This window comes from Pinus tabuliformis, chromosome 7 (genome assembly GCF_031772625.1).
Source record: "Pinus tabuliformis cultivar Carrire ecotype Pingquan chromosome 7, CPIR1, whole genome shotgun sequence".
NCBI lineage: Eukaryota > Viridiplantae > Streptophyta > Pinopsida > Pinales > Pinaceae > Pinus > Pinus tabuliformis.
In genome coordinates this window covers 22,147,642-22,167,674 of record NC_142293.1, presented here as the reverse complement: position 1 = coordinate 22,167,674, position 20,033 = coordinate 22,147,642, and the positions used below count along the sequence as shown (strand labels likewise).

At 34.7% G+C, this 20,033-nt stretch overlaps 1 protein-coding gene across 1 annotated transcript; it reads right to left on the bottom strand.

Moving 5' to 3' along the window:
• Positions 1 to 16,664: 16,664 nt before the first annotated feature.
• Positions 16,665 to 19,731, bottom strand: LOC149244928 (PEBP (phosphatidylethanolamine-binding protein) family protein). Its single transcript, XM_089457617.1, has 5 exons — positions 19,593 to 19,731; positions 19,030 to 19,344; positions 18,869 to 18,900; positions 17,137 to 17,315; positions 16,665 to 16,952 (listed from the first exon to the last, which is right to left on the bottom strand). The coding sequence occupies exons 2-5, from the start codon at positions 19,284 to 19,286 to the stop codon at positions 16,740 to 16,742; spliced, it is 681 nt and encodes a 226-aa protein (XP_089313743.1). The 5' UTR covers positions 19,287 to 19,344; positions 19,593 to 19,731; the 3' UTR covers positions 16,665 to 16,739.
• Between the last annotated feature and the right edge of the window lie 302 nt (positions 19,732 to 20,033).

Genomic DNA, 20,033 nt, shown 5'->3' with positions numbered 1-20,033 from the left:
TTCTGATTTAGAATTGGTGAGGGTGGATGAAAAAAGGCTTCCTTCTCTTGGTAGATTTCGAAGGAGGAGACATCATTTTATGAGTTCCTTGGCCATGAATCAACAATTATTGACTCTATTGTGCCTTATCTTCAAGGATAAATAGGTGGAAAACTATAATTTTTTCTCCTCCTTAGAAGACCTCAAACATATGTTATGCAACCTGAGATTCTCTTTGGACAATGTGACTCTCGCCTAGAAAAGGTGGATAGTTTCTTGGTGACTGATTCTGCCTTAGAGGATCTTACTAATCCTCTAGTTGATATTTTTTAGGCCCCTGCTTTCATTTCTTCAAAGGAGGGTTAGGAGTTTACCTTCTGGTGTTTTTTGTCCTTCCAATTTTGTTCTTTTAGGTTGGTATTCTAGGGATATATGGTTTCTCTCCACTTTCGCAGGCTTAGTGGTTTCTTTGAGGCATGTTTTTTCGATCTCTTTTTTGACATGCATTTGTGGGATGTTATTTTCAATCACTCTTTTTTTTTGCAAGCTTAATATGTTCTTTTAGATTGTATAGATGTACATTCTTAACACAGGCTCAGTGGACTGAAGAGGTGTTTGTTTTTTGTTGCCAGTGTTGTGGGTCGTGGGGACGTTGACGACATAGATACTCTATCTTATTTTGGTTTCTTATTCTGATTGTAAAGTGTTGGATATCTCTTTCTAATGTTAGCGATAGTTATGAAGGCAACCTTTGGAGTATTGTTGCAAGGTTCTATGTCAAATTGCTGGTTGTTGACTTCATCGTGGCTTGTAATTTCTATGCTTTGTTGCTAGAGAACTACTTGGAGCAACCCTGTTCTTTTCATCAGTTTTCTATAAGTATCATGAATGACTTTTCTTTTGTTATGTGATGTATGGACATATGGAGGCTCTGGTCAATTGTTAGATGTTTATGGCCTTAATTATGTTGGGTAGTCAGTTTATCTTGAAGACTATTGATCCTTGCATCAGATTTGATAAAGTCTGGTTATCTTATGGTTAACGAGATTTATGTGGTCATGGGAATTGTAAAAATCAGTATGTAAATCTCTATTTTTAGTAACTAATATGAAGTACTTTTATCCACGCAAAAAAAAAACAAAAATATTAGTGTAGGGTTTAAGATAATATCATCTTCATTTTTTTTAATTTTAAATTTTTCCAAGTTACATTATTTAGAGAAACCCTCAAGCACTTCCCTTAATTTTGACGATAATACCAATGCAAACCCTAGAATACTTCCGCTCATTTAGAGGATAGTACCCAAGGAAACCCTGGAATCTTAGAGGCAGAAGACCAATCAACAATAGGGCTCAAAACCATTACAACAATATACTCCTTAAAATTCAATATGTCAAGCTCAACATGTTACTTGCAAGAATTAAAGCCTTAGAAAGATAACAATCATTCATTATAAACATTCCTTCTAACATTCTTTCTAAACATGTTAAACCTCTCTCTCTCTCTCTCTCTCTCTCTCTCTCTCTCTCTCTCTCTATATATATATATATATATATATATATATATATATATATAATACAATACCCTCTTAATAATTTTTCTTTATTATTATATATAACAAAATCATGGAAAAAAAACTAACCATATTAAATTGTATTTCTCAAACTTTTTACCATTTTTTACTTTAAAATTGTCAATCAAAACTATTACATTTTCTATTATTATATTTCTATTTTCAATAAATCTTTACTTACCATCTTTATGTTTCTATTTCAATGATCTTTATTTACATGATTATGTTAGTTTTAATATTTTTATTCCACTATTATGTTTCTATTTCAATAATTTTTATCTACATGATTAGGATAACTTTATTATTTTATTATAACAATATATTTTTCTTTATTATTATTTTTTTATTATCCTAATTAATTTTTAAACTATTTTATTGTGATCATGTTACCTAGTAATATATTTGAATTTTTAATTGCATACTACAGCATATTCTCTATCTCTCAATCATATCTTTATTGGACCATTCTCTTCATTATGTCATATTCATTCCAGTTTTTACCCTCTCCATTGTAACTATCTATGTTACCAGTGAATTTCTTTTTCTGTAAGCTTCGTAGATATATTCATATTTCTGGAAAACCAATAACTTACTCTAAAATTGTCAATCAAAACTATTACATTTTCCACTATTATATTTCTTTTTCAATAAATCTTTACTTACCATTATTATGTTTCTATTTCAATAATCTTTATTTACATGATTATGTTAATTTTAATATTCTTATTCCACTATTATGTTTCTATTTCAACCATTTTTATCTACATGATTAGGTTAACTTTAATATTTTATTATAACAATATCATTTTTCTTTATTATTATTTTTTATTATCCTAATTAATTTTTAAACTATTTTATTGTGATCATGTTACCTAGTAATAATATATTTGAACTTTTTAATTGCATACTACACCATATTATCTATCTCTCGACCATTCTCTTTATTATGTCATATTCATATTGTTGGAGATTTTTCTCTCAAAATCCCAAAAAAAACATAAACTGGACACAGAGACAATGCTTTGTTCAGCTCCAGGATCTTAGCACAGGGAAGCTTTAAAATTTCTAAGCAGACAGAGATTTACACACAAAAAGCTTTAAAATTTCTAAGCAGACAGAGATTTACACACATGAAAACGAACTTTGCATTCATCAATAAAATAACTGCTGTTTACAAACTTCTTCCTCTCTCTCAGAGGGATTCACCAGGAACACTTCAGTTCCAGTTTTCAATAAAAACTCACTGTCTCTCCTTTTAAAAGGATTTACACTGCATTACAAAAAAACTTCTGTCTCTGCTAAAGAGATCAACACACTGCTGTGTGGGAAAATACAAATCAATTTTTTTCTCACGCTGTTGCGTTCTTTTTTTTTTCTTCTTCGCACTACTGTGCATTACAATTCTCACTTAGTCAACACAAAAAAAACTTACATATATATGACAATAAAAACTTACATACATTTTCACTTGCCATCCTGCTGTAAAATAAAAAAAAATAAAATTAAATGGTTTTACCAACCTTTTCTTGTGCCCATACTCCCGCTGAAATAAAATTAAAATCCTTACCAAAACTTACCAACCCACAGTAAATTGCACTTACTGTTCTACTGACATTTACTGGCGGTAAAGAAACTTTTACTTCATGTCAAATTCATTTGCTGTTGGCCTATTCTTCAACCATTGACTTCATTTAGATCGCATCGCAGAATCAGAAACTCCGGAAAGAAAAATGGAGCATTATTACGTTGGTGCGATTTGCGATCGAATCGCATCGCAGAATCGCAATCGGCAGTCATCGAAGCAGAACCTTAAAACACATATAATGCGATATGCGATTTGCGATTAAGTCGCATCCCACCATCGCAATCGCAGAAGACACAACACATAACGGAGGGTGACAGGGAGTGTTTGTGTTTTGCGATATGCAATAGATCGCATCGCAAATCAAATAAACCTGCAGTTGAAATTATTATTTCAACACTCCCCTTTAATTTCAACTGCTGGGTATTCAATCATACCCAAACATTTCCTCAAAAATTCAAAATTTTTCTGTCCCAAGGGCTTGGTCAAAATGTCCGCAACCTGTTCTTGAGTGTTACAATATTTTAAGACAATTTCTCCATTGTTCACCAATTCTCTGATGTAATGGAACCTTGTATCAATGTGTTTCGTTCGTTTGTGAAACACAAAATTCTTGGACAACGCAATAGCTGAACTATTGTCGCATAAAATCACTGTTGTTGTAGCCTGCTCTTGGCATAGACTTCTTAACAGTCTCCTCATCCAAACCGCTTGACATGCTGCTGCTGTAGCTACCACGTACTCTGCTTTTGCTGTAGACAACGCCACAATTGGCTGTTTCTTGGAAGCCCATGAAATGGCTCCTGAACCCGTGTGAAAAACGTAACCGGATGTGCTTTTCCGATCATCTCCACTTCCAGCCCAATCGCTATCGGTGTAGCCAACCAAATCTGAATTTTCTGAAAAAAGTATACAAAATGCCAAATCTTTTTGTACCTTTGACATACCTCAGAATTCTTTTTGCTGCCTGCCAGTGTGCTTCCTTTGGCCTCTCCATGAATCTGGAAATCAACATAACAGCAAACATTATGTCAGGCCTAGTTGCAGTTAAATACATAAGGCTACCAACTACGCTCTTATATAAGCTAGGATCAAAATCCTTGCTGTTGTCCTCTTTGCTGAGTTTTAATCCCATTACCGTGGGAGTGATTGCTGCCTTGCATTCTTGCATATTAAATCTGCCCAACACTTCATTTACATATCTTGCTTGAGAGATAAAAATTCCATTTTCATTTTGATCTACTTCTATGCCTAAGAAGTATCTCAGCAAACCCATGTCAGTCATCTCAAATTCCTCTTTCATGACTGATTTGAAGTTTTCAATGAGGTAGTCATCATTACTTGTAAAAATTACATCATCAACATACAACACTACAATTAAAATCTTACCATCCTTTTCTTTGATGTAGACGGTGGGTTCTCCCTCACATTTGTCAAATTCATTTTCCACTAGATAGGAATCTATCCTACTGTACCACGCTCTTGGCGCTTGCTTCAGCCCATAAAGAGCTTTCTTCAATCTGCAAACTTTATGTTTTTGGCCTTTCTTCTCATAGCCTAGTGGATGTTCAAAGTAAACCTCCTCCTTTAACATTCCATTTAGGAATGTCGACTTCACATCCATTTGGTACACTTTCCACTTGTTTTGTGCTGCTATGGACAGCACTGCTCTCACAGTTTCCATTCTTGCGGCCGGTGTGAAAGTCTCTTCATAGTCTCTTCCATATTGTTGCTTGTATCCTTTAACAACCAGCCTTGCCTTGTGTCTTTCAATTTTTCCTTCAGCATTGCACTTGGTCTTATAGACCCATTTGACTCTAATGACTTCTTTATCTTTTGGTAACTCAATCAAATCCCATGTCTTGTTTCTTTCTATGGCATTCATCTCCTCATCCATAGCTTCTATCCATTTCTTATCTTTAATAGCATCTTCAAAATGAATAGGATCATCAACATGACAATATAATGCAAACAAAGAATTCATTCCTTCATTATAAATGTCACTTAAATTTCTGAATTTCTTACCTCTTTCATTTGGTGTGCAAGTGCTTGAAGATGCACTTGAATTTCCTCCTTGTGGTGTGCTTGGAGAAGCACTCTCAATTCTCCTCAAGGGTGTTCCTTGTTGTCCTTGTGTTGGCGCTGCTATTTGGGGATGCATTTCAGTCATGTCCTCATCATCTTCATCATGAGGCAAACAGTTTTTAGCGTTAACTGTTTTCTCTATGCTTCCATCCCAAGCTTCCTCCTCAATGAACTGAACATCTCTGCTCACAAAGAATTTCTTGGTGGATGGGATATACAACCTGTAAGATTTGGATTCCTCACTGTATCCAATGAAGATACATTTCTCCCCTTTGCTGTCCAACTTCCTCCTTAGCTGATCAGGAATGTGTGCATAGGCCACACATCCAAAAACTTTCATGTGGGTGACTCCTTGCTTTCTCCCACTCCATGCTTCTTCCGGCACTTTGTTCATCACAGCTTTTGTAGGACACCTATTCAAGATATATATTGCACAGTTTACAGCTTCATCCAAGTAATCATTTGGCAAATGCTTTGCCTTCAACATGTTCCTCGCCATATCCATAATGGTCCTGTTCTTCCTTTCAACAACTCCATTTTGTTGTGGGGTGTACCTCACTGTAAATTGCTTGTGAATTCCATTTTCTTTGCAAAAACATAAAAATTATTTGGAGATATACTCACCTCCTCTGTCTGTTCTCAAAACTTTGATGCGCAGCCCACTTTGATTTTCCACAAGTGCTTTGAAATTTCGGAATTTTTCAAACACTTCCGATTTGTTCTTCAAGAAATAAACCAAAGACTTTCTTGTAAAATCATCAATGAATGTTAGAAAATATTGGCTGCCTGCTAAAGATGGGGTTTGCATTGGTCCACATAAATCTGAGTGGACAATTTCTAAGGGTGCCTTTGCCCTTATGCTTCCCCCTGAAGGAAAACTTTCTCTGTGTTGTTTTCCCAATATGCAGCCTTCACAAAGGCTGTCTGGTTTCTCTATCAATGGTAATCCTCTTACCATCCCTTTTCTGCTCAACAGGTTAAGACCTCCAAAGTTGAGATGTCCAAATCTCAAGTGCCACAACCAATTTTCATCTTTTGGTTGGCTTTGGAAAGCCTCTTGGGAAACTGCTGCAATTACTTCTTTGTTTTTCAAATCTGCTCTTATTCTAAGAGGGAACATTTTGTTCCTTGTCATCTTTACTTCAGCAATGCATCGCTTGCTGGGTGCTCTATCCATGATGGTGCATACATCATTTTCAAAGAAAACATTGTAACCCTTTTGAACAAGCTGTCCAATACTCAAGAGGTTACAGTTCATTCCAGGGACATAGTAGACATCTGCTATGGTTTTCCTTTCTCCTTTCTTTGTAAATATTTTAACTTCCCATTTACCCATAACAGAAATTTTGCTATCAGTCCCAAGTGTGACTTGTGACTTCACACTTTGATCTAAAGCAGAGAACAGGGCTATGTTTCCTGTCATATGGTTACTACAACCGCAATCTAGAAACCATATGTCTTCACTGTTTGTTTCAGCGATATTACAAGCTAACAGCACATTATCTTAGCTGATATTTTCTCTAGTGATATTAGCACTAGATCTATTGTTCACACCATGCTGCTTCTTCCTACATTCACTGGCATAATGCCCATATTTTTTACAGTAATAACATTGGACATTGGATTTTTCATACCTTTGTCCTTGAGCATGATGTTGTCCTCCTTGTTGGCTGCTTCCTTGACGTTGGTTCTGATTTGGATTGATGCCTCTTCCTTGAGCATTTGATGGACTGTTCCTTCCACCTCTATTCTGGCTTCTGCCTTGACCTCTTCCTCTTCCAAAGGGAATTTGGGTCTTGAAGGCTTGCTCTAGAGATGAGTTTTCATTTCTACTCAACCTCTGCTCATGTGTTATTAGTGATGCATGAAGCTCATCAACTGAGAAATTTGTGAGATCCTTTGTCTCTTCTATGGTGGTGACAATCACATCGAACTTCGAGGGTAGGACCCTCAATAGTTTCTCCACAATCCTCCTTTCTTCAAGTATCTCTCCATGAGATCTTATTTGTGTGACCAGGCCAATTACTTGAGTGAAGAATGAGTCAATATTGTCTGACTCCTTCATGTACAGGTTCTCAAAATCTTTCCTCAGCAACTGTAGTTTTGCTGTCTTCACTCTCTCCATGCCTTGATAGGTTGTCTTGAGAGTTTTCCATGCATCTTTGGATGTCTTAGCTGCTGCTAATCTTGGAAACACGCTTCCATGCACTGCTTGATACAAGAAGAAAAGGGCTTTTGAATCGTTCTTCTTGTAGCTCTTCAACAAATATTTCTCTCCGTGAGTTAGATTATTAAACTCATTTTCATCTGCTGGTTGTTCAAAACCATTATCAACTATTTTCCATAAGTCTTGGGAAGAAAACAAGGCTTTCATTGTTATTGCCCAATAGTCATAGTTTTTACCATCAAATAATGGCATACCCATGCTATTACTTGTGCTTGCCATTCTTGCAATACTTGACTATGTATTAAAAATCACTGAAAAAATACCTTGGATTCTTTTTCCTGAGTCTTCACACTGCTGGAGAAGTTGCTGCAGTAAGAATCCTTCCTTCAGCTTCTTTGAACCCTTCAAAGAGCCTAGACCAGCTCTGATACCACTGTTGGAGATTTTTCTATCAAAATCCCAAAAACAACATAAACTGGACACAGAGACAATGTTCTGTTCAGCTCCAGGATCTTAGCACAGGGAAGCTTTAAAATTTCTAAGCAGAGAGAGATTTACACACATGAAAACGAACTTTGCATTCATCAATAAAATAACTGATGTTTACAAACTTCTTCCTCTCTCTCAGAGGGATTCACCAGGAACACTTTAGTTCCAGTTTTCAATAAACACTCACTGTCTCTCCTTTTAAAAGGATTTACACTGCATTACAAAAGAAACGTATGTCTCTGCTAAAGAGATCAACACACTGTTGTGTGGGAAAATACACATCAATTTTTTTCTTACGCTGCTGCGTTCTTTTTTTTTTCTTCTTCGCACTGCTATGCATTACAATTCTCACTCAATTAACACAAAAAAAACTTACATATATATGACAACAAAAACTTGCATACGTTTTCACTTGCCATCCTGCTGTAAAATAAAAAACAATAAAATTAAATGGTTTTACCAACCTTTTCTTGTGCCCATACTCCCGCTGAAATAAAATTAAAATCCTTACCAAAACTTACCAACCCACAATAAATTGCATTTACTGTTCTGCTGACATTTACTGGCGGTAAAGAAACTTTTACTTCACGTCAAATTCATTTGCTGTTGGGTTGTACTTCAACCATTGACTTCATTTAGATCGCACCGCAGAATCAGAAACTCCGGAAAGAAAAATGGAGCATTATTATGTTGGTGTGATTTGCGATTTGCGATCGAATCGCATCGCAGAATCGCAATCGGCAATGATCGAAGCAGAACCTTAAAACACATATTTGGAATCCTAACTATTATAGTGCGAATCAGATTCATTGATGCAATCCAGATTACGATTACAACGGAACATTGTTTGAATGTAGATTCTTTCAAGGGAAAGAAAGGAGAAGTAAGGGTCAATTGATATCGATCGTTTTACTCACTCTTCTAAATCGACAAGGCGATTTGCGATTAAGTCGCATCGCACCATTGCAATTACAGAAGAAACAGCACATAACGGAGGGTGACAGGGAGTGTTTGTGTTTTGCGATATGCGATCTAAACCTGCAGTTGAAATTATTATTTCACATATTCCAGTTTTCTACCCTCTCCATTGTAACTATATTCTATGTTACCAGTCAATTTCTGTTTCTGTAATCTTCGTAGATATATTCATATTACTGGAAAACCGATAATAAGTTACCGGTCAATCTCTGTTTTAAAACTACCCTCTCCATTGTAACTATATTCTATGCTACAGTCAATTTCTTTTTCTGTACGCTCCAGTGATATATTTATATTACTGGAAAACCGATAATAAGCTACCGGTCAATTTCTCTTCTTTTTTTTGTAAACTTCATGAATATATTTATATTACTGGAAAACCAATAAGCTACCGGTAAATCTCTATTCTATGTACTACCATACCATGGTCTTTTTATGGAACATATTATTGTACTCACTAGAATTTCTCTATTGTGACCATATTCTTTTACAATCTCTCTGGTCTCGTATGCATTTCAGATTTCTTTCCCTCTTTATTGTGTCTTTATTGTCTCGTATTTTCTACAGAGGACCATAATCAAGATTTTATGTTCTATCCACTGTCTGCGCCTTAAAATTTTCGCCTCTATTTTAACCATAGTTCTGTCGCATGTTTTTCGTATGCTCAATTTTTTAATGAAACTAGAGATATATATATTAAGTATAAATTTCATATATACCCATTTGTTTAGCTACTTCAATTCTGAATTTACAAATTTACATTATCTGCACTGCAGGAAGGTGAGACAATGAAAGAAAATGGTATACAAAAGCGTAAGTATCAAACAACGGAAGAAAATGGAATCGAAAAGCTTGAGTATCAGATGGGAAAACATGCTTACCAGTTAATAACACTTATGAATTTAATGGTATATATGCATTTGTTTGGTTGTTTGACTAATGAGTTTATGGATTACATTATTTTTACTGCAGACAGGTAGAACATTATCTGCACTGTAGGGAGGTGAAACAATGGAGTAACATGAAATAGAAAAGCACTAGCATCAGAGGGGGTAAATGCTAAAATTGAATAGTCGAAATAATACCTTTGAATTTAAAATGGTATAGATGCATTTTTTTTGTCCGTTTCAATAATGAATGTACAGTGAATTTAAAATGTATATGTGCATTTGTTGGTTTACATTATCTTTACAGCAGAGAGGTAGAATAAAAACAAAAATGATGTAATACCATAATACCTCTGAATATAAAATGGTATATGTGCATTTGTTCCCCTGTTTTAATAATGGATTTAAATTTATAGGTTTAAATCTATTGCAGAGAGGTAGAAGACAATAATGAATTTAAATATATAGGTTTAAATTATATTTACTGCAGAGAGGTAGAACAAAAGCAAAAATGTTGTAATACCACTAGTTTTAAAGTTGTGTATATATTGTTGAACCATGGAAAAACATGGAAGCTGTGTATATCCATTTGTCTGACTGTTGAACAATGGAAAAACATGGAATAGAGAAGAATAGAGGAGATGGATAAGAAATGTTGGACAAAGTAATACCATGGATTTCAAATCTTATGGGCCCATTTGTTAGCTGTTTCAATAAAGCAATAAGCACAAGACCGTTAACCCTTATGATGATTAGAGTTAAATCTAAGAAGATGAGGAATATCTACATGGTGGGAAACAGTGCATCTGTCACCAAAGACGCTCAAGCCAGGAGGAAAATCAACATTTTGGGCATCAGGGGTAACAGGCTACCTGTCACTAAAAGAGGTTTTCCAGATGACTAGAGTTCAAAACATTTTGGGCGACAGGGGTAACAGGCTATCTGTCACTAAAAGAGGTTTTTCAGATGATTAGAGTTAAAAACATTTTGGGCCACAGGGGTAAAACGCTATCTGTCACTAAAAGAGGTTTTCCAGATGAATAGAATTCAAAGGCAAGAAGAGGAGGATCATCGACATGACAGATAGCCTGTCACTAAAGAGGTTGGTCGACTATTAGGGTATGTATCATTGAGGTCGGTTGACCATCAGTATAAATCTGGTGATCCTCAAGAGTAATAATTTACATTATTAGAAGAATGGAAGCAGCATATGGTATGATGAGTAACATGGAATGGGAAAGAGAAAGAGAAGGATAGGGAATAGAAAGGAGAAGAATAGTGTATGAGATGGAGAAGAAATGCTCATTGAACCGTTGAAGTAAGATCCATGGAACTAAAGCAAACACAAGCCCATTATGACGATTAGAGCTAAAAGCTAAGAGGACCAAAATCGATATGATAGGCAACAGTGTGTCACTAAAGGGCTTTTTGTGTCACTAAAGAGGTTGGTCAGCCGATATGATAGGCAACAGTGTGTCACTAAAGAGCTTTTTGTGTCATTAAAGAGGTTGATCAGCCATTAGGATAAATCCAAGATTCAATAGAGCTTTTTGTGTCATTAAAGAGGTTGGTCGGCCATTAGGATAAATCCAAAATTCAATATTTTTGTGTCACTCAAGCGGTTGGATAAATCCAAGATTCAATATTTTCGTGTCACTCAAGAGGTTGGCAGCCAATCATCAGGATAAATCCAAGATTCAGTATTCAGCTTGTGTCACTAAGAGGTTGGTCAGCCATTAGGATAAATCCAAGATTCAATATTTTTGTGTGTCACTCAAGAGGTATTTTGTATTTGTGTGTCACTCAAGAAGGTTGGTCAGCCATTAGGATAAATCCAAGATTCAATATTTTTGTGTCACTCAAGAGGTATTTTGTATTTTTGTGAGTGATAGTATTCAGCTTGTGTCACTAAGAGGTTGGTCAGCCAGTAGGATAAATCCAAGATTTAATATTTTTGTATGTCACTCAAGAGGTATTTGGTATTTTTATGTCACTCAATAAGGTTGGTCAGCCATTAGGGTCAATCCAAGATTCAATATTTTTGTGTGTCACTCAAGAGGTATTTTGTATTTTTGTGTGTCACTCAAGAGGTTGGCCAACCATCAAGATAAATCCAAGATTCAGTATTCAGCTTGTATCATTAAAGAGATTGGCGAACCAATGGGATAAATCCAAGATTCAGTATTCATCATTTTGTGTCAATAAAGAGGTTGGTCAACCATTAGGATAAATCCAAGATTCAATATTCAGTTCTTTTTTGTCACTAAAGAAGTTGACCAACCATTAGGGATAAATCCAAGATTCCAACAACCATTAGGGATAAATCCAAGATTCCAACAACCATTAGGGATAAATCCAAGATTCCAATATTCAATTCTTGATTCAATATTCAGTGTTCATTTCTTTTTGTGTCACTAAAGAGGTTGGTCAACCATCAAGATAAATCGAAGATTCAATATTCAGTTTGATTCAATATTCATTCAATATTCAGTTTTTTTTTTGTCACTAAAAAGGTTGGTCAACCATTAGGACAAATCCAAGATTTAGTATTCTTGGATTCAGTTCTTTCAATATTTTTTTAGAAGATAGAGCAATCTCAAATGGTTACAATACCCCTTATTGTCATTGCATTGATCATTCTTTTTGTGTCACTAAAGAGGTAGGACAAATCCAAGATTTAGTATTCTTGGATTCATCTTTCAATATTTTTTTCAGAGAATAGAGCATCTCAGATGGTTACAATACCCCTTATTGTCATTGCACTGATCATTCTTTTTTAATATTCTTGGATTCAGTTCTTTCAATATTTTTTTTAGAGAATAGGGCATCTCAAATGGTTACAATACCCTTTATTGTCATTGCATTGATCATTCTTTTTGTGTCACTAAAGAGGTTGGTCAACCATTAGGGACAAATCCAAGATTTAGTATTTCCACGATTCAGTTTTTTCAATATTTCTTTTGGAGGTTGGTCAACCATTAGGACAAATCCAAGATTTGTATTCCAAGATTCAAATCCAAGATTTAGTATTCCACGATTCAGTTCTTTAAATATTTTTATTTATTTTTATTTTTATTTTTAGAGAATAGAACATCTTAAATGATTACAATACCCTTGATCATCATTGCATTGATCATTCTTTTTTATCATTCTTTTTTGCTACTAAAGAGGTTCATCATTGCATTGATCATTCTTTTTTGCTACTAAAGAGGTTGAGGTTGGTTGATCATCATTGCATTGATCATTCTTTTTTATTTGAGGTTGGTCAACCTTTAGGACAAAATCCAAGATTCAGTTCTAAAGAGAGGTTGAGGTTGGCCAACCATTAGGACAAATCCAAAATTCAGTATTAAGTTCTTTCAATATTTTCCTAAGATTCAGGACAAATTCAAGATTCAGCATTCAGTTCTTTCAATATATATCCAAGATTCAGTATTCAGTTCTTTCCAAGATTCAGAACAAATAATTCAGTATTAAGTTCTTTCAATATTTTCCTAAGATTCAGGACAAATTCAAGATTCAGCATTCAGTTCTTTCAATATATATCCAAGATTCAGTATTCAGTTCTTTCCAAGATTCAGAACAAATCCAAGATTCAGTATTCAGTTATTTCAATATTTCTTCAAGATTCAGTATTCAGTTCTTCAGTTCTTTCAATATTGACACACTAAAGAGAAGTTGAGGTTTTCAGTTCTTTCAATATTGACACACTAAAGAGAGGTTGAGGTTGGTTGTGGTTGAGATTGTTCAACCATTAAGACAAATCCAAATATTGACACACTACAGAAAGGTTGAGGTTGGTTGTGGTTGAGATTGGTCAACCATTTAAGACAAATCCAAATATTGACACACTACAGAGAGGTTGAGGTTGGTTGTGGTTGAGATTGGTCAACCATTAAGACAAATCCAAGATACAGTCAGTTCAATCTGAGATTCAGGTATTCAGTTCAATATTCAATTCAGGTATTCAGTTCAATATTCAAGATTCAGGTATTCAGTTCAATATTCAGTTCAATCCAAGATTTAGGTATTCAGTTCACACTACAGAGAGGTTGAGGTTGGTTGTGGTTGAGATTGGTCAACCATTAAGACAAATCCAAGATACAGAGAGGTTGAGGTTGGTTGTGGTTGAGATTGGTCAACCATTAAGACAAATCCAAGATACAGTCAGTTCAATCTGAGATTCAGGTATTCAGTTCAATATTCAAGATTCAGGTATTCAGTTCAATCCAAGATTCAGGTATTCAGTTCAATATTCAGTTCAATCCAAGATTCGGTATTCAGTTCACACTACAGAGAGGTTGAGGTTGGTTGTGGTTGAGATTGGTCAACCATTAAGACAAATCCAAGATACAGTCAGTTCAATCTGAGATTCAGGTATTCAGTTCAATATTCAAGATTCAGGTATTCAGTTCAATATTCAGTTCAATCCAAGATTCAGGTATTCAGTTCAATCCAAGATTCAAATATTCAGTTCAATCCATTCAGGTATTCAGTTCAATCCATTCAATATTTGTTTTGGAGAATAGTTTCAATATTTGTTTTAAGACAAATCCAAGATACAGTCAGTTCAATCTGAGATTCAGGTATTCAGTTCAATATTCAAGATTCAGGTATTCAGTTCAATATTCAGTTCAATCCAAGATTCAGGTATTCAGTTCAATATTCAGTTCAATCCAAGATTCAGGTATTCAGTTCAATCCAAGATTCAAATATTCAGTTCAGTCCATTCAGGTATTCAGTTCAATCCATTCAATATTTGTTTTGGAGAATAGTTTCAATATTTGTTTTGGAGAATAGTTTCAATTTGGAAAATAGTTTCAATATTTGTTTCGGAGAATAGAGCATCTCAGATGGGATGGTTACAATAATGGTTACAATATCCCTTATTGTCATTGCATTGATAATTTCAATTCAAAAATATTATTGTATTATTGTCATTGCATTGATCATTTCAATTCAAAAATATTCAAGGCTGTTTATAACCATAACCATTTATAAGACTAGCATTGATCATTTCCATTCAAAAAAATTAAAGGCTTATAACCATTTATAAGACTAGCAAAACCTAATTGGTTCAACAATTTTCCATAAATACTCCAATAATGAGAGTTGCCTACAATTTTCTATCATAAATACTCCAATGATAGATTTTAATTATAAATACTCCAATGAATGATTTTAATGATTTTAATCATAAATACTCCAATGAATGATTTTCTATGGCGAGAAGAAAAACGGAAAGTGCAAGTATTTCATTGAGAAAATAATGTGCAAATAATGAAAAGTGCAAAGTATTTCATTGAGAAAATAATGTGCAAATAATGTGCAAGTAACGGAAAGTGCAAGTATTTCATTGAGAAAATAATGTGCAAATAATGAAAAGTGCAAAGTATTTCATTGAGAAAATAATGTGCAAATAATGTGCAAGTATTTCATTGAGAAAATAATGGGCAAACCTGTAACGTCCCACAAATGAACATTCACTGTACATAATTTGCTTTCCTTGTGTACATAATTTGCTTTCCTTTTGAACATTCACTGTACATAATTTGCTTTCCTTTTGAGTACTCCCTTTTATTGAACATTCACTGTATAATTTGCACATTCCTTTTAAGTACTTTCCTTTTGAGTACTCCCTTTTATTGAACATTCACTGTACATAATTTGCCTTTTGCCTTTTGAGTATTCCCTTTTATTTTCTCATTCACTGTACATAATTTGCTTTCCTTTTGAACATTCACTGTACATAATTTGCTTTCCTTTTGAGTACTCCCTTTTATTGAACATTCACTGTACATAATTTGCTTTTTGAGTACTCCCTGTACATTTTCTCTTTGTATGTACATAATTTGCTTTCTCATTCACTGTACATAATTTGCTTTACATAATTTGCTTTCCTTTTGAGCCTTTTATTGAACATTCGCTTACTCATTGCTGTCCTTTTGAGTTTTCCTTTTGAACATTCACTGTACATAATTTGCCTTCCTTTTGAGCCTTTTATTGAACATTCGCTGTACATAAATTTGCTTTCCTTTTGAGTACTCCCTTTTGAACATTCACTGTACATAATTTGCCTTTTGAGTACTCCCTTTTATTTTCTCTTTGTATGTACATAATTTGCTTTCCTTTTGAACATTCACTGTACATAATTTGCCTTCCTTTTGAGCCTTTTATTGAACATTCGCTGTACATAAATTGCTTTCCTTTTGAGTACTCCCTTTTATATTCGCTGTACATAATTTGCTTTCCTTTTGAGTACTCCCTTTTATTTTCTCTTTGTATGATTTACAAGGTTAGAACTGCCTACATGAATTAGAAGGATATAACACCAATGAAATAAGGAAAATGATTAATAATATTAAGGGCAAACATTAATAAACAATCACTGTGCATAATTTTATTTCCTTTTGAGCCGTCCCTTTTATTTTCTATCCATATGATTTACAAGGTTATAACTGCCTACTTTCTATCCATATGATTTACAAGGTTATAACTGCCTACATGATTTAGAAGGATATAACACCAATGAAAGAAGGAAATTGATCTACAAATAAATGCAAGTTCACAAGGTCATATCAAGTAATATTACCACAAAGTGACATGGATAGTGATTACAGAAATTCCCTTTTGAGCCGTCCCTTTTATTTTCTATCCATATGATTTACAAGGTTATAACTGCCTACTTTCTATCCATATGATTTACAAGGTTATAACTGCCTACATGATTTAGAAGGATACAACACTAATGAAAGAAGGAAATTGATCTACAAATAAATGCAAGTTCACAAGGTCATATCAAGTAATATTACCACAAAGTGACATGGATAGTGATTACAGAAATTCAGTGATATATGATTAATAATATTAAATGTCCTTCCGCAGTACAATAAAGGCTTTATTCTTTCTACAGATTTTTACATATCTCTCCTTCCTACTACTCTATCTACATAAACACATGCAATTTAACAAAATAGTTGTATAAAACTTGTATCATCGTTACTGCTGCATTTTGTACACAGGGTGCGTCTTGTTTCCTCGCCTGGAAAACTTGGTAACATCGGGAAACCCAGGGCCGCTGTGATTAGGTGCACCCACGGGCATATAAGAGTCACGACCTGTTGTAAACTTTTCCTTGCTATAATGGCATACCAGCTGAGTAACTCCCAATATGTGGCCTTCCATTGCTTCGAGAAGCTTTTCCTTTGTCGCCTGCAATGTATTTTCGTTGCAGATATTAATTTGATTTGATATTTTATAGGCCTTTCAATCCCTGGATATATTTTGTTGTATACATCAGGAAAATATAAACAGCGTCCCTTATGAATGTACAAGCAGATGGCAACTCATAATCTAATTTATTATGTAAAAGAGAGACCGAGTTTTGAGTACCAACCTTATTTCCAATATTTATGAAATCATCCAGTGCATACAGAGTGAATTCATATCGATGATCCCCAACAGGTGGATTGGGTCCTCTGTAACCTGGCACTTTCCAGTCATTGTAACCCTCTTTAATCATTGAATACTCACTATCTTCCCCAGCGTCTTTAGTAGAGAAATTTTCAGGAAGACCTGGAAAGCCAAATTATATTAAACCCTCTTTAATCATTGAATACTCACTATCTTCCCAGCGTCTTTAGTAGAGAAATTTTCAGGAAGACCTGGAAAGCCAAATTATATTAAACATCATTAATGAATGGAATGGATGAGACACTAATTCCTTTGGAATTTTTCAAAAAACCAATATTCATCCCAAACAACCCAAACAACTCTCACAAAAAGATTATATATATATATATATATACAAATGGAATGGATGAGAGACTAACTCCTTTGGAATTTTTCAAAAAACCAATATTCATCCCAAACAACTCTCACAAAAAGAGTATATATATATATAAACAAACCAGGTTAAAATCAATTGACAATGTACATACACAATGGCTGAAGGTAGCCAGCGCTGCACAACGGCTAAAGGTAGCCAATTAACTCTCAAGAGAGATTTACAACTACACTGACTCACCAAGCAATCCATAACGAAGAAAGGGTGAAAATTCTGTATGTACACAATGGCTAAAAGTAGCTAACTAACTCTGAAGGGAGATTTACAGTCAAACTAAATTCACCAAACAATCCATTACAAGGGGTGTACAGCCCTTCTATATAGGTGAGAAGAGTTCCTTTCATTCTCTAACCTGGTCTCAGACCAGACTATTATTAGTATGAGTACTAAATTGAGGGAAGGTGTTTGACTTTCCTCGGTTGATAACTAGAGCAGCCCTACTAAGGATACTAAGTTTAGAGCAGCCCCACTAAGGATACTAAGTTTAGAGAAGGTATTTTGACTTTGCTGGGTTTCCATTATCAATGTAAGGGAAGATGTTTGACCTTGTGAAATTCCTTTATTGAAGGTGGGGAAGGTGTAGTTAGTTTCCTTCTTTAAGTTGATTTCTGACTTAGTTGGTTTCCTTCTTTTATGTTGATCTCTGATGTAGTTAGTTTCCTTCTTTAAGTTAATCTCTCGTATGGTTTGTTCCCTTAGTTTCCTTCTTTAAGAGTTTCCTTCTTTAAGTTAATCTCTCGTATAGTTAGTTTCCTTCCTTTAAAGTATATTTTTATTGTGCAGTTCCTAGTTTCTATCAAAAATCAATACTCTCTCAAATGTAGTTCCTAGTTTCTAGGAAAAACTATGCCATTTATACTTCTAAATGTTGACTTGTCTGGTTCAATTGTCTAACCACCATCAATCCAAATTTCTAAACAAAAACTATGCCATTTATACTTCTAAATGTTGACTTGTCTGGTTCAATTGTCTAACCACCATCAATCCAAATTTCTAAATAAAAACTATGCCATTTATACTTCTAAATGTTGAATTGTCTGGTTCAATTGTCTAACCACCATCAATCCAAATGGTGATCTTACTTTGACAATTTCCATGACCATTATAAACACAAAACAAACCAAAGACAAAAATCAATATTCGCTCTCAAATACAGTATACTTCTAAATTTCGACTTGTCTGTCCGATTTTCTAACCACCGTCGATCTAAATGGTGATCTTACTTTGACAATTTCAATAATCAGTAAAGCAGAAAACAAACCAATACCCAGAGGGACCTTACCTTTTAGTGTGGGAGGTATGTTAACCAGCACCCTGTATCCAACATTGACATCAAACAGTTCAGATAATATTGCACAATGAGAGGAAGACCCCTTATAGGCAAAATATCTTTCTGAACAAGTAAAATAAAATAAAAAATATCTTTCTAAACAAGTAAAATACCAGTGAGTCCATGGAACAATAGGATCATTTGGGTCTGGTGCATCAGGATCCTCCATAACAAGGGCCAAACTCTTTGTACCTTCTGGCACTCCATACCACTCCAATGGCGGAGACAAATCCTTCTTTGCCCCCTGACCATCTGCAGTATACTTTCTGGGTATCCTACCCCCCGGACTAAGCTCAGAAGATGTCAACTTGAATACTTGTTCCTGTGAACCAGTATCATTGTAGTCTACTACTGCCTGTGCGATATTCATCTCTCGTCCCAAATTTCAACCACTTAACCTCCCTAGTGAACCAAACTGTATTCTAGCTCTAATCAAGTGAAGAACAGAAAAAACAAACACAAGTTATCCAGTGATTCCAGCACAGGAATTAATGTAATTCAGAGATCACAGCCCAAAACAAAAGATGACGCCACAAAATTTCTACAACTGTGGACAAAGCATGAACTAAACAGATCAACCTCCTGATACATTACACAAAGCATCTGCATATAAAATATTTAAATATACAGAACTTGCATTGAAATAATATTGCTGTTACAAAATTTGGCGGCATACCATGAATCTCTGGTGAGTGTATACGTTATCCAAAACAGATATTTCATGCCCAGTCGGTTGATTATAAACATGGACTAGAAGAAGTGAATCATCTCTTTCTCTTATCTATGTTTGCCACGTTATTTGCCACCTCTGCATTAAAATTCGTGTCAACTGCTAGATGTAAGGATGAGGGTGCCCAAAGGTTGGATTCAATTGTAGGAAGACGTGTGTATCACAGTATATACATATGTCACAGAGCTGTGAGAAGAAATGAATAATGTATGCGGGTAAGTGGAATTCGGTCAGAAAACCTTTTTCAGGTGCAATTTCTGGCAGTTTCCTTCAATAGAATGTCGTGGTTCAGCCGCCCCTGTGGGAAAAGTATCTGTGAATTGATCTCTGAATCCACCCAGTTATGTTTTCTGCCGAATCAATGGAAAAGGAGATTTTTTTTTGTTT